The sequence below is a fragment of the Balearica regulorum genome, chromosome 2, assembly GCF_011004875.1.
Source record: "Balearica regulorum gibbericeps isolate bBalReg1 chromosome 2, bBalReg1.pri, whole genome shotgun sequence".
Classification (NCBI taxonomy): Eukaryota; Metazoa; Chordata; class Aves; order Gruiformes; family Gruidae; genus Balearica; species Balearica regulorum.
The window spans coordinates 96,234,448-96,250,204 of record NC_046185.1 but is presented as its reverse complement, the minus strand read 5'-3'; the positions used below and the strand labels follow the sequence as shown (position 1 = coordinate 96,250,204).

Here is a 15,757-nt window from a genome sequence, read left to right as displayed (position 1 = left end):
TCCGCCCAGGGCTCCTTCCCTACACCGGGAGATTCGCGCCCCGGTCGTGTTCCGGCAGGGCAGAGCGCGTAGCGGCGTTACCCCCTGCACCCCAGCCGCCCCAAAGGAAGCCCCCTCGGGAGCCGCAGCTGGGAGCCTGCGGACAGCGGAGGGCGGTTCCTAACAGATAGGCCCCGCCCCCCGCGGGGGTGAGGCGGCAGCTGGAGGGCGCCACGACCCGCCTCAGGACGCGTAGCGGAACGCCGAGTCAGCGGCGCTCTCTCGATAAGCTCGATGCTCGCGCCGACCCCTGGCTTCCCCATCGCTACTTCCGGCGGTGTGCGAGGCTGGAGGGAGCGGGACGGGTGTCAGCGGAGGAGGGCGGTTGGCTGCTGCTGCTGCCGTGGCCCTTCTCCCCCGCCGGACAGGTACGGGGGCGGGGCCGCTCCTCCCCCACGTACCGGGGGCGAGGGGGGAGGAGGCGGGGTCTCTTCCTGGGGCAGTCATGGACGCGACGGTGAGGAGCGTGGAGGGCCGGGGGCCGGGCGGGGACAGGAAGATGCTGGTTCTGGCTGGCGGGAGGGTTTTGGCTGGCCGGAGGAGGCGGCGTCCCGCGGCGCCGGGCCCTCGGGGCTGGTGAGCAGCGAGACGTTCCCTTTCTTGGGGGGAAGGGGTGAGGAATGTGGCGGCCTGTGGGTGCTCGGAAGCTTCAAGCCCTGCCCGGGGCAGCTGGTAGGTGCTCGGGCAGAGCCACGTCTGCCCTGGCCTCGGGGTGTGGCGTGGGCCTGCCCCGGCAGCTCGCGTGGCAGGCGGCTAGGCGCAGGCGAGTGAGCAGGAAGGAAGCCTCAAGGATCTTGCTGGTGCCTGTCCCCTTTCCCTCTTTTGCCTCCAGGGCAGGAGCCAGGTACGACCAAGCAAAGGGTCTGCTCGGGTTTCCCACAGACGTACGTTTGCGTCCCCGTAACCCGGAGCATCGGTGTTATGGTGCCAACTGCTGTCCTGCCACCAGGCATTTGTGGAATTGGCTCCAAAGGAAATGGATCTTGGCCATGGCTAGCGTGGAACTTGCTTTGTGTGGCTCATACGAGCGATTTTTCAGAGAGTGCCGAGATGCTAGTTTCTGCCAAACTGATGTTTTTAATGGATGTTCTTCAGGGTTAGATAAAAAAGCCCTAGCTCCTTCATAATGTTTTTTCCATACTTGGTACAAGTCATTAACTTTTTGGAGACCAAAGAAATTTTGCTTTTCTAGTTACTTGTTCATTTGCTTTTTTTTTCTTCATGTAATAATCACTCTGTTTTACTTGTGTGCTAGGTTAAAATCTTGTTCTGCATGGGACTTTTTTCAAACAGGAACAAAAAGTCTTTGATCTAAAGAAAGTGTTCTTTACATTTTTGCACACAGGAGGATAAAAAAGGAGGGGAATGTGCTATTTTACATTCATCAGGGCAGCTCTTTAGCCACTTGATTCTTCATAAAACAGATCTTTGCTGCGTGTTTGTTCAAAAGGTGACTCAGTTGCTTGAGGGATTTTAGTGAGAGGAGGATGAATAGTGTTTTTTGATACTTAGAAAAATAACAGTTTGAGAATTCACACTGGACTTCGGAAGAGTTCTGTCACTGTTGGTAATGACGTTACTTGGTGGAGAATGTTTTAATGGATACATACATTTACAGTTTCTTCACTTGTTAAATAATGTTCCTTGAAATGTTTCTTGAACATGGTAATTTTTTTGTTTCCTTTAGAACATAACAGTGAAAAAGCAATTACTGTGCATCATCTTCTTATGGATGGCTTTGGGTGTGACTAGAGCCATCAGTGTTGTTTCTTACTACTTTATTGGTAGACTCAGTAATCTGCAAGAAATTAAATGGATGGATTGTAAAAACTGATAATGTTTCTGAGGAAATACAAGTGGTTGAAAATTGGGAAATGTGTTAATTGTGGTGTGGGTTAATGCCAGTAGGCAGCTAAGCACTACACAGCTGCTTGCTCGCTTTTGCCTCACCCCCAGAGGGATGGAGGAAGAGTAAAAATGAGAAAACTTATGGGTTGAGATAAAAATTGTTTAAGAAGTGGAGGAAAAGTAGAAAAAGAGAGACAAAAAATAAAACAGGTGATATAAAGGCAATTGCTTCTCCCACAGCAAAACAGATGCCTGGCCAGTTCCTGAGCAAAAGATATCTAACCTCCCTAAACCCCCTTCTCTTGCTCTTTATTGCTGAGCATGATGCTTTATAGCATGGAGTATCTCCAGTTAGTTCAGGTCATCTGTCTGGTTGTGCCTCCTCCCAACCTCTTGCACACGTCCCAGGCTGTTCACTGGGTGGGGGGCAGAGGGAGAAATAGAAAAGGCCTTGATGCTGTGCAAGCTCTGCTCAGCAATAGCTAAAACACTAGTGTGTTATCAGCATTGTTTTGGTCACAAATCTAAAACACGGCACCGTACAAGCCACTATGAAGAAAATTAACTCTGTCCCAGGCAGACCCAATACACAAATACACTTGGTACTGTTTCTTCTTCCCTCTACTTCTGATCCTATCAGAGGTATTACACAAGTAATGTATAAATTAGTGGCCAGAGTGGAAAATGTAGCTACAAAACTATGCGTTATACAACTCGCTCCATTTTTGAGCTCTTGAAGCACACATGACAGTACATGGCTGTCTTCTGCTGGGCATGTGTCATTCTCTGTGTTTCAGTTTAGGTGGAAAATGAGGCTCAGATTACCTCTGTAGCTCTCATTCCTGCTAAGTGTGACATTAACAAATGCTGTGTGCCTGTCAAGAGGAAGTGTACACTGGACAGGAAGGATCTGAATAGGCACCAAAGTTCAGCTAAGATGTCATCAATGAATAGATTTCTAAGTAGATTGTCTTTCCTTCAGTGATTTGCTCCTTGGACTTGAACTTGGGAGTCCTAGCTTTGCATGCAATTCTTCTGGGGAGAGTAGTAATTCATATCCTGCTTTAGTGACCAAGTAAGGGTCCTGACTGTCTTCTACAGGCACCTTTACTCTGCTTTCCATAGTGGTGTAATGCTATAAACACAGTACTAAATGGGTCTGCTCAGTCATCATGCCCAGTATTAACAGCTCTACATAAATGCTTTCATAAACTTCACCTTAAAAACAGTTCAATTGTTCCTTCTTTCATTTTCAGGGTGCTCTAGAATACAGATAGTCTTGGGATGAAAAGTAAAGTTTGTTCATGATCACTTTATGCCCATATGCTCTCATGCTACTGTCCTTAAAATTAGAAATATTTTTCTTCCTTAGTGGTGGTCCCTGTGATACTTTTATTGAAAGCAAATCTATTTTCTTTTCATTAGGGTTTTGCCAGGCTAGACAGGTTATGCTTTCATCTTATTTGAGTTCTTAAGATGGTCAATCTGCTCCTCCATCCTGATACCTTTTTTGCGGTTGTTTGTATCTGTCCTTGAGGGTGATCAGAACTCTGAATGGTGGTGTATGCGAAGGTTCACTAGTGCCTCATGGCATAACATTGTTTTTACTGAAAAGAGTCTACTTAAAGTTTTTCCATTTTTTTTTTTATGGCCACCTCATTTTGGGATTCTCTAATAATCCACAAGGGTAAACTTTCTACCTCTCGCTTTTGGTTTTCAACTGAAGAGCTCTGAATTTAAACTCAAATAGTTATTATTGTCCCTAAACTACTGTTATAGGCTGCAAGCTATTCTTTCTGGACTTTTAATAGGAATCTTGTTCCAACCTGATAGTAGGTTGTATCAAAAAAGGAAACATACCCCTATTGACAGTTTTACTGTCAATGCTTCATTTTTTGGCTAAACTTATCATTTATTACGTTGTATAATAAATTACCAATGTCCATGCAGATTACATTTACTACATTTATTGTATGATCTAGCTTTTATATATTAGCACATTTTCCATTTCTAAACAGTGGGAAAAGCATTTTTCATACATGTGTGATGAGTAGAATTATTTTTGAGCTGGGGAAGACAAACCACTAAATAGTTGAGACAAACAGAATTTAATTACTGACTGCTTGTTGAACTAGATGCTGATCTACACTTAAAAGTCTTGGGACAACTGACTGACCAGTGTGTTTATCTTGAGGCTGGGGGAAAAAAAAAAAAAAAAGAAAGAAAAAAAAGCCACAAACATCATACTCTCTGAGCTGGAGAAAAGAATTATTTGCCTGTCAATTTATTAAGCTGCTAAGTTCCTTCTCCAGGCTTCAGTTACACAATTTTGTTTTCTATTACATGTGGAAATGTCTGCATGTGGTTAATATTAAAGGGACTGCCATACCATAGACTGCATCAGATAACCAATCTAATTTCTCAGACTGGCTTCTTAATCTTCTTGTTTCCATCTTAATGTTTGGGTTTTTTTTTTTTTTTCCTCAGAAGCGTGTGAGAAATTGTGAATAAATGTGAGAATGAGGGAATAACTTCTTCCAGCTCAACACTTGTAACCAATCATAGGCTTAACTCTATAGTTTTTAGTGAGGCTTCCCATGTAGTAGACTGGTCTGGTATATTTTTGCTGTGAAAATGAAGTAAAGTAGACAGAACCACAGTGCTTCAATACCAGTTCTTTCACTGTGATTTGATCATGGGGATTGCTTCTCTCCCAAGCAAGTCACTCCTGCGAGTACTGACATAAACTGGCTAGTTTGAGCCATTGTGAAACTGAAGCTGGTTTTAAGTCGCTGGTGTTTTGGGGATTTTTGTTTGTTTTGTAGAGTGTAGGAATACTACTTCCCACATGAAGCAAGTGCTTTGATAAAGTGTTGGCCTCTGATATTAACTAATGTTAACTTTGGACATCAGAAAAGTTAAATAAAATTTGTGAATAAAAACAATTCAACAAAACTCTTAATGTTTTCCACATAAGTGTCACACTTGTTTACTGTTATTGTTGGAAGACTGTGTGCTATGTCTTATCTGACTTTAACATTTCCCTCAGCTTTCAGACAGAGGACGCACAGAAAGAGAAGAGCAGAAAGAAGATAACAATAGCACTGAATGCAGCGAACTAGGAGTCATGGATCTGAAATTCACTTCATCAAGAAAATACATTTCCATCAGTGTACCTTCCAAATCTCAAACTATGTCTCCTCATATCAAATCAGTAGATGATGTTGTAGTTCTTGGCATGAATCTCAGCAAATTTAACAAACCTACTCAATTTTTCATCTGTGTTTCTGGAGTTTTCATGTTTTACCTAATCTATGGATATTTACAGGTAAATGCTATGAACTTGTCTTAGGCCAATTCCTCCTACCCCTTTTCTTATGAGTAGCATAATAATATAGTAAGTATTTTAATATGTATAGAGGTTTTAAATAGATATTGATTGCAAAGTCGAGCTTTCAGAATTCAAGAGCAGTAAGTGATTGTATAATGTAAGATTCCATTATAGTTCACATGCCTACAAGGTTTGGTTCAGTTGGACTTTAATAACTTGATCTTTTACTTCCGTGTGCAAGATACACCTTTCAATATTGTTTTGAATGTGTATTTTTTAAATGCGATTTCATAGTCTTCTGAAAACAAACAAATTGTAGAACCATACAGACTGACATGTAAGTCTTCATTGGTGTTGAAACCTTTAGATGTCCTTCAGTTCCATGAGTGCCATGCAGTAATAGTAGTCTATTGTTTTCTCTGCTCTCCCTTCAGGACAAAGCTGAAACGTGTACTACGGTTGATTGTTAAGCAGAAGCATAATATTTATGCCATTTTAGTTAAACATTTCTCTTCCTGCTAACCTTTTCTCTGTTATCTTGAGCAGCTACATTTCTGTTCCTTTTTAATTTTTTTAAGTTTGGTGAATCTTCTCAATAAAGGAGTGATTTAAAAAGTTGATGATTAAAAATCACCATGTTTCTAATGCAGTTTTAAAAGAGCAGAGAAGTTTGTTCAAGTAAGGTTACTTCCAAAGAGTTAGACAACATTATCAGTAATTGGAATTAGAATCTCAAAAAGGAAACTATTAGGTAGCCTTTTGTTTCTCTGACACATCTACATAATTCTTTATGCAGTGTGTGTATTTTTCCATAAAAAATTACTCTGGTTTTAAACGTTCCTACAGCCTGCAAATTTTTAAGCTAACAAGTGCTATTTCATGTTGGCACTCAAAATACTAGGTGTGTATTACCAGTAAATATGTCTGTTTGAGAAAGTTTGTATTTAATTTATTGTGAGCTATTTATAAATTCTGACTAAAAACAGTCTACTGAAGTAAATGAACTTGAAATCAACTGAAAAACAGACAGGAAACTATATTTTATATATATATTTATATATTTTATATCTATAATTTGAGATAAATATTAATGGATCAAATGTATTCCCCTGATGAAACAATACATTAATTTCAGTGGATTTACACCAGCAGTAAATTTTCTCATTGCGTTTTGGAGAACCTAAATTGTCTCTTTTTCAATATTTTGCAAGTTACATATGGCAGGTAAATTCTAGTTAACCAGCAGCTGCAAAGGCTAGATTTGCATGTATATGAGGGGAAAAAAAAAAATCTGTTGATCTTGTTTTGATTTAATATTTTGGTGTATGTGTGTGACCTTGGTGGGTTTTTGTTTTTATAGGAATTGATATTTTCAGTGGAAGGTTTTAAGCCTTTTGGTTGGTACCTCACTTTAGTACAATTTGGATTTTATTCCATTTTTGGACTAATAGAATTGCAGTTGATTCAGGACAAAAGGAGAAGGTATGTGTTTTTTCTAAGCATTTTACCCACTGTGTATCAAATTAGAAGCATTTTGATATTTATGGTAAATTTAACTTCTGTTGTTTGAATGTGAATATTGTGAGGCATTGGTGGTAGTAGTTCAGTAGTTAAATAATGTGAATTTACTGGACGATGTTAGATGTTTTATAGGCACCCACTTAGATTTCAGATCTATAGGTAGTTTGTTGACTCTACTGTCACTTTGTCCCACTTACAGAGCATATTCTGTCCTTAAGGTAGCTGATACAGGCTGACCTGTATATGTGTTGCTTAGGATTATCATGTCTAGAATGCATGTCACAGCACTTGAAGCCATCTGCCACTGAATACCTTTTCCTCGAACCTTGGTACCTCCTCACCAAGAGGTTCCTCTGACATGCTGTTCATCTTGGAGTGTCAGGGGTCTGCTCTCTGTTTGCCGTGTGGCTGTGTAGGTTTGCTTCAGAGGATGTGCTTAGGTTTTGTATTTTTCACTAAATATAGCACTCATAACACCCTGCCACAAAATTATTCTTTGTTTTCACTGCAGTTTGCCAAGGAGATTCTTGCTGTCTTGAATCCTATGATCGGACTCAGTGTGGCCATTCTATGGCTTCCTGCCCAGCTACAGCCTCTGCAAACTGTATATTGAGGCCCTCTGGAAGCTTGGATAGAGGCTGTCATGTTGTACGTGAATTTTAAAATCGCTTTAAAGCGTTATATCCCAGTTGAGCATAACTAGATTTCCTTACCTGTAGTCAGCCTTGGCTGATTTTGCATATACTGATTTTAGGTAATAGAGTTCTTTTGTAGCCAAACAATGTAACTTTGAATTATTCTTTTTATTTAAAACACTGGCAGCCTACATTTCAAATTATCTGACTTTTGAGATTTATCAGATAATATTGTGTAGTTGCCTTTTGGGTGTTCTGTAACTAGCATTTATGTTTTGATTACCAAATAGTTGCTAATGCTTACAGAGCATGATCCTCCAAGTAAGTTATGTTGGAAATGTAGATCTGAAATCTATTTTACATTTTATTTTCTACAACCTAGGCATCTTCTTGTACACATTAAAAATCTATTTACTAATTTTTATGCTGAATTCCGTTTCATAAATTTTAAAATTTTTTGCATGCCTCAGAGTATGTGTACATCACATAATGAGGTACGGATAAGACAGGGTTGCAGCAAGACATCTCCTTACGTTACTTACTGTGGCTCTGAGTAAGCACAAAAAATAGCTGAATGTATGCACAACAGTAACTAAAAGATCACTTCACAAAGTGAGCACAGCGATTGCTGAAAATTACTGTTGGATCATCTGTTGTCAGGTGATAATTTCATCAAATTGCAAACAATACATCTGAAACTGAAAAGGTTCAACAAGCCCCTCTGTTCACGATATCTGAATTGCTTCTTTCTTAGTTCTGTTGAGTTTTACAAAACAATGGTGGTACTTTAACTTTCATTCTAAAAATGTCAATGTTCATGTGAAAACTTCACAAAAAAATTTGACACAGTGACCATGACAGGACTAAGATTCAGGATATTTTATTATACCAACCTTCCGTGTTTCCTTTGAGAAATAACCTGAAGCCTTTGTCTTGATTCTTCTGTAAATAATGTACTTTCTCAGAAGGTGGTTAAAGAATTACTGCTTGAGCCATGAAGTTTTTATTCTCTTGTATTTGACTGCTGTTTATTAGCAGTAATTGAAAGAAATGAAATTTGAAATCAGTCATTTCTGTGCTTTTTTTAAATTTCTATTATGGAATGCAGTTTGGTGAGAAAGATGGTCAAGTAGTATTACAAACATATTCCTTTGTCTAAATTTTCCAAGCTAAGTCGCCTCTAGATGAGTCTGTAATACCAAGATTCGTATGTTTGTATTTTGTAGAATTCCTGGCAAAACGTACATGATAATAGCGTTTTTAACAGTGGGAACTATGGGTTTGTCAAATACATCTTTAGGATATCTGAATTACCCTACTCAAGTCATCTTCAAGTGCTGTAAGCTGATTCCAGTTATGATAGGCGGGGTTTTTATACAAGGTAAGTGTTAGTCTTGGTATTAGATGATTTTTTGGTTGTTTCTTTGGGAGGCAGTCATGTATGGAATCCTGTACTTTGGTAAATTCCATTGAGGTTCTTGGATAGAGGGGGACAGGTAGCATTTTTCCTATAGGAGGAAAAACATGAATTTCTGAAGCATCTTCTCAGAAAATATACAAATACAATTAGATGAGCAGAAAATGTCGTGGGGGGGAAGTTGTACAGGTCACTTGCAAAACTTAAGTTTTATGCAGACTTTCTTGGGAAATGTAACTTTGTTTTCTAAACCAAATCACTTCATAAATGAAACATTTTCGATACTGAAATGGAAAACTTGAGATGGGGGAAAAAAAAATCCAGCCATGATTTGTGAAGTAATCCCCTACTCTTGTTTGAAAAGCTCAATTCCTAAATTCCTAATTAAAATTCCTAAATTTAAATTGAATATTTGATCAGAAATACACCTGACTTTAATGTCTTTGGCTAATCCTGAAGCCATGGTTTATATTCCAAGAACAGAAAAGGAATCTGGAGAACAACAGATAAATACTCTAGTTATGTGAATAAACATACTTGAGAATTTCTGGATTTGGAAGACTTAAGTTTCTATTTGTTCAATACCCAAGGATTCATTAAGTCAGTAAAGTTCTGCATGGGCAAGTGTTATGGAACAGAATCTAGAATGATGGATTTCTGTTTCTGTAGTTGATTCTGGCCTTCAAGTTGCAATAGAAAGCTGAACTTTCAGAGGATGTTACAAGTTTATGTATGCACATGCATGCAGAGTATTTGACTTTTATTAGGAGTCACTCTGTATAATTTTAATACAGAGAGACTGGTATTCCCTTAAAACTTTGTGAAACTTTATATTGTGTTGTAGTAGTATTGTATTCTCAGAAGCTGTGATTATTTTTGTTATCATTAATACTATTTTTAAAAAAATTCAGTTAAAATTTCAGTTCAAAAAAGTTCCCTTGGAAGTTTATATTGAAAGTACAGCCTCTGGGAGAGGAATGTGTTATTTCAAACAAGATATCCTAACTCCTGCATTTTCATCTGCCTACTCTTTCTCCACTCCCCTCCACATTCCATCTCTCCCAAACTGAAAGACAATGTAGGGTTCTAGAAGTACCCAAATCATACATTAATGTTTGGGAATGACTTCTGTAATCGATAAAGGCAGCCAAAATGTCCTGCATGAGGGAAAAATCTTAAGAAAACATGTCAGCTCTCCTGAAGTTGCTGAGATAGTGCTTTTCGTCAGGGAGGATGTGCTTTATGTCATTAGGAGTAAAACTAAAATTGACCACAAGAATCAGATATTACCTGTTAAGATCCTCCTCCACGTTAGAAACTGCTGTTGTAGAAGAAACTAATTCCAGTCATGAAAGGCCAGAGCATTAAGTCGTCTGCTTAAGTAAAAGAATTACATTGGAACAGTTTTTGCTTTGCCTTCTAGTCTGCTAAACGGGATAAACGTAAAATTCTGAGAGTGTAAACAATCCATTCATGTTTGTATTGCTTTAATAGGAAAACGTTACAATGTCGCAGATGTTTCTGCTGCCCTGTGTATGAGTCTTGGATTAATATGGTTTACTTTAGCTGACAGCACAGTTGCACCAAACTTCAACTTGACAGGTAAAGATATATTATACTTCGCAGTTTAAAAAAATGCTTGTTTTTTCCTACAATGTGTTCCATAGAAGTTCTGAGAGTTCTTGGTGGAGTGCCTTCAGTTATCATATGGAAATTGCAGGTTTCATTGTAGCTTTGCACTAGCAGAATGGTATCTGTGGCCGAAGATGCCTTTATTCTAAGTGTTAGTGTTTAGGTTCTTAAAATTTCTGGAAATTCCACCCTTTAGGTTGAAATGTCTCAGGCTTGTTCTCAAGAAATACTCAGTTCCTGGTAGATATGTTAAAAGAAATATGATAAAATTCAGTCTGACCATTTTAAAACTTCAAAAGATTCATTGTCTTTTCTAGTTAAACCTTTAAGTCTTTTTCTATTTCAGAAGCATTTACTTTATATTAACTGACAATCTCCCTCAGATTTGCTGTATTTCTTAGTTGGAGTGCCCATGTTCTAGCTTTTCTATACTGTGTAAAATCAGAAGCAAAGAAAAGATTTTAACCTGCTTGGGTTTAAAAACTTAGTTGAATTTCTTTCTCAAATGACAAGGGACAATTGGTTATTAGTAAAATCCATATTATTTACTTGCCTAGTGTTTGGATTAATACTGAACCTTGAAAAACTTTTGAATATTCAACTTCTAGTGTATTCTTTTGAAATTCTGAGGTGAGTTACAACAATGGTTATGGCAGACATTCAGTGTGAAACCTGTATTTCTTCATAGTGGAGGCACTGGTTTAGAAGTTTAGTTCCTAAAAATAATATTAAATTCTTGTTTTTAAGGAAAAGACTTTTGTCATCACAAAATATCATTTCATCTAGTGTTAGTAATGATCAATTTATGTTGTTGTCTAAACTGTATATATCTTCTGCCTTGCTCATAAATTAATTTTCATGCCTTTTAATGTAATTTTAGTGCTACTGGTTAACCTGCTGTGCATCTCGTGTGTTTGTGTGGTATAACTGGTGGCGACTTGGCAAAAAAATGTATTTTGAGTACAGCATGGTGTTGGTATGCATGTAGTTATATTCTAGTGTTTCTGATGTATAGATATATGTTACCATTACAGCTATTTTTGACTATAGCCTCTAAGTGCATTCACATGTTAATATTATTCCTTTTGGAAAATTTGAATTATTGTAAGTATGTGCTATGACTTAATTCTGGAAAGATTTGGAAAGGTGATTCAACTGAATGGGATAGGGTAAAGTGCAGCAAATATAGCAAAGTCCTGACCCCCTCAAAGGTCTGCAAAACAAGATAAAAAACTGTAAATGTCTTCAGAGAATAAACAGGGTTGTCTGTCATTATTAATTTATTTTGAACACTTCAAACAAATCTGTATATAGTGAAGCTTAGAGCACTGCCATTTGGAGGAAGATAGTTCTGTGAAAATAGAATATAGAGCTAGAATTCGGACGTCTGGATCTCCCCTTAGGAAGGTGATTTGAAATTCTCCTGTTCACCTTCTGAAAAAGTTCTTTCTGTATTTCTCTGTGCCCTCCTGCCTGTATTGTTTTATTCCCATGTGACTTAATTTAACCAGAAGAAACTTTTCATAATGGGAAAGGTGGGGCTTTTCCATTTCTTGGATGAATTATGGAGATAGATGGTCCTTTCCTTCGAGAAATGTACTGATTTTTGGTATTGCAGAAATATGTAACTGGCAAAGTGTAAAACCGGTGATAAGAATTATTAAAAACATTGCTCACTCTGCAAAATGGCATATTCTTTTGAATAATTATACTTTTTTGATGTAAATCTCAGAATAGGAACTGAAAGTGAAGAGGCAGAATTTAATTTTGTATCTTCATAAAGTAGTTTCAAAGAAATAACAAAGTATTTATGTTTTTGAAAGTTTTAATATCCTTAAACAGCAAATAAATGTGAAACTTCAGAATTACTGTTTTCTAAAGTTGCAGTTTTATGTTACTGCCTACTTACTACCCTGTAAATTCCTGAGTTTGTTCCCGTGATTTATGCACATTTATGTAGAAATGTTTCCATGCAAACTGGCATAATTCTAGCATGATTTCATAGAACTTCTACTAACTTGTTCAGAAAAAGCTGTTTACATTTCACAGCTCTGAGAGCAAAACTATGCTGTGAAGCTAAACAAAACACATAATCTTTGTCTGATGCAAATACTAAAAATGGAGCATGAGCAGACATAAAATACTATTTGGATGAACAATTTTACAAGTCCTTTTTTTCTTTTTTTCTTTTTTTCTTTCCTGCTATTGAAATCTATTCTCAGTATTGCTGGGCCAAAAAAGGAATCTACACAGATTTTGTTTACACATGAAAGAGGTCAGCCAAGAAAACAGAAACTCTCTTCTCCCAGAACAGGTACATATTTGTAACTAAGGAAGAGGTATACTTTTCAAGATGGAGTTGATGCTAAGAGCTCAAAGCATCTCCTAGCATTATTAAATTGGAGAGGTAGTGGTAGTAAATAGCTGTGAATAATAGGTACAGGACTTCCAAAAGAGAAACCAGAAGAAAAGGGTGTGCAGAAGGAGGCAGTCTTGAAACATTGGTGCTATGGGAGCTTCCACTGTTCTGGCATTACAGGTGTAAGTGGAAATTAACAATTTCCACATTGTTAATTTCCAGTGAAGACACAGTAAAAATACCAATTGTATGCAAATTCCTCCACCCTCGACTGTTAGTACAGGTGCAGTTTAGTCTTTTGCAGACAGAGGTGTTTTGTCCTTAGCTTCGCTGTTGGTAAGATGCTATTACTTGGTGTGGTGGGTTGACCCTGGCTGGGGGCCAGGTGCCCACCAGAGCTGCTCTGTCACTCCCCTCATTCACTAGACAGGGGAGAAAAGGTACAATGAAAAGTTTATGGGTCGAGATAAGGACAGGGAGAGATCATTCACTAATTATCGTCACAAGCAAAACAGACCGAACTTAGAGAGGGAATTCATCTAATTTATTACTAGGCAAAACAGAGTAGAGGAATGAGAAATAAAATCAACTCTTAAAACACCTCCACCCACCCCTCCCATCTTCCTGGGCTCAACTTCACTCCCGGCTTCAACCTCTGTCCCCTCTCAGCAGCACGGGGGGACGGAGAATGGGGGTTATGGTCAGTTCATCACACGTTGTTTCTGCTGCTTCTTCATCCTCAGGGGGAGGACTCCTCTCTCATTGTTCCCCTGCTCCAACATGGAGTCCCTCCCACAAGAGACAGTCCTTCACAAACTTCTCCAATGTGAGTCTCTCCCATGGGGTCCAGACCTTCAGGAACAGACTGCTCCAGCGTGGGTCCCCCACAGGGTCACAAGTCCTGCCAGCAAACCTGCTCCAGCCTGGGCTCCTGTCTTCACAGGTCCGGAGGTCCTGCCAGGAGCTTGCTCCAGCATGGGCTTCCCACGGGGCTACAGCCTCCTTCAGGTGCCTTCATCTGCTCTGGCGTGGGGTCCTCCCTGGGCTGCAGGTGGAATCTATACCCTCTCATCCTTCCTCCATGGGCTGCAGGGGGACAACCTGCTTCACCATGGTCTTCACCACGGGCTGTAGGGGGATCTCTGCTCCGGTGCCTGGAGCATCTTCTCCCCCTCCTTCTTCACTGACCTTGGTATCTGCAGAGTTTCTTACATCTTCTCACTCCTCTCTCTGGCTGCAAAAGCTCTCTCTAACTAGTTTTTTCCTTCTTAAATATGTTATCACAGAGGCGCTGACTGGCTTGGCCTTGGCCAGCAGTGGGTCCGTCATGGAGCCTGTTGGCATTGGCTCTGTAAGACATCAGGGGAAGCCTCTAGCAGCTTCTCACAGAAGATGCCCCTGTAGCGCCGCCCTGCTACCAAAACCTTGCTATGCAAACCCAACACGGTTAGTTACCTCTACCATGTCTTCTAATCTATCTATGGCAGGCTTCTAAAATGTGGAGTATTATAGAAGTCTACTGGGCAGGTAAACTCCAAACAACTCACTAGTCTAACACATTTGCATGGTGGGGATTGCAAGGGTGAGAATGTATTGTTGAGGAACTTGTGTAAATATCCAATAGCTTATAAATGTATAAGCGGTGTTAATATTTTAATGACTTCAAGCATCACATTAATAGTGTTAAGTACAATGTGATGTAGTGTTTCAATCAAGTCTGTTGGTGCAAGACCTTCAGGTTTATTTTTTTTTTTTCAGAACTAATTTAGGACCAGTTCTTCCAATCATTTTTACTCATGCTTTGCATACGATGTAATGTTACTGGTCTCATCCATGGCTTTGCTGCTCAGCAGGTGCAGTGCTATCACAATGAGTGGAACAATTCTTCTCTGCATACTCCAAACTCTGTATGTATGTACTATTAACATGTGTCTTTGTCCATACATTTCTCCTTTCCATGCGCACTTGCACTTTAGATTCCAGGTAACCTTTTCATCTCAACCCAGTAGTGAACCCATGCATTTGTCCAATGCTGTGCCTGGGCCATTAAGTGCTGCTGGAACTAGTGTCATAGAGAGCACAGATGAAGACACTCACTTTACACAAGTGATCTGCAGCAAGCCTGCTGCAGAGCTGGAGGCGTCCTTACACCTTTGAACCAGAGCTGAATCCATGTAGTTGCTGTGGTCTTTAGCATAACCAGTATTATTCAGGTTAATATGTCCTTGCCATTGACTCATACCTTTCCCAATGCCAGATAACTTTGAATAATGAAGAGTTGTCTTCTGTTGCTTCAGTTGCATAAGTCTAGTCTGGGAAAAGAAATGATTCCCAAACTAAAAATGGTGGTTTGGAAGTTCTCATACATCCAGAAGCTTGCCAAGCTGATGCCACCTTAAACTTCATTGGTCTTAAAAAAAGTTAAATCTTTCAATTCTCAAAATCCTAGGAGCAGGGTTTTTTTTTTTTCTTCTCTGTCAGGAGTTTATACTCTGTTTGGTCCATCAAAATGCCTGTTTTGAGACCTCTGATAGCAAGAACATAATATTAAGAAAATATAACACTGATTATTTCTAGTCTTCTAGTCCTCATTCTTCCCTGACACTTAACTATGTTTTAAGGAACCAAGACCAGAGTAGACAGTAAATATGATTTTGATGACTGATATCTTCTGTAATGTTGTATACTTAGGAAAAGTGGTATTTCAACCTGTGTGCATCATTAATTTCTAACTCTTGCAACATTAAATACAACAGTTGCTATAGTCATGAAAGAATTAAAGTTCAGAGGTTGGGAAATGAATTGTGACTGGCATGGATAAAGAGTTATTAATTTTTGTTATTGGAAAGCTGATTACATTATTGACTGTGTAGTGACTTTGTTGTGAGCAGATATGATAACCTAAAACCCTGGGGTTTGTACCTGAACTATAGGGTTTTTTAAAAAAATATTTCAACAATGAAAGATATCCATTG

At 39.1% G+C, this 15,757-nt stretch overlaps 1 protein-coding gene across 3 annotated transcripts in view; it reads left to right on the top strand.

Annotated features, from left to right (window-relative positions):
* The first annotated feature begins 224 nt into the window (after positions 1-224).
* Positions 225-15,757, top strand: part of SLC35B3 (solute carrier family 35 member B3) — a 30,075-nt gene continuing 14,542 nt past the window's right edge. The window contains exons 1-5 of one of the 3 annotated variants that reach the window (XM_075744997.1): positions 225-407; positions 4,937-5,215; positions 6,579-6,700; positions 8,601-8,755; positions 10,286-10,393. In XM_075744997.1, coding sequence (XP_075601112.1) covers positions 5,015-5,215; positions 6,579-6,700; positions 8,601-8,755; positions 10,286-10,393 — 586 coding nt within the window. In that variant the 5' untranslated portion in view covers positions 225-407; positions 4,937-5,014. Of the gene's footprint in view, positions 497-589; positions 884-4,936; positions 5,216-6,578; positions 6,701-8,600; positions 8,756-10,285; positions 10,394-15,757 lie in introns of those variants that run through there. The other 2 variants (XM_075744994.1, XM_075744995.1) reach the window with 2 other exon arrangements.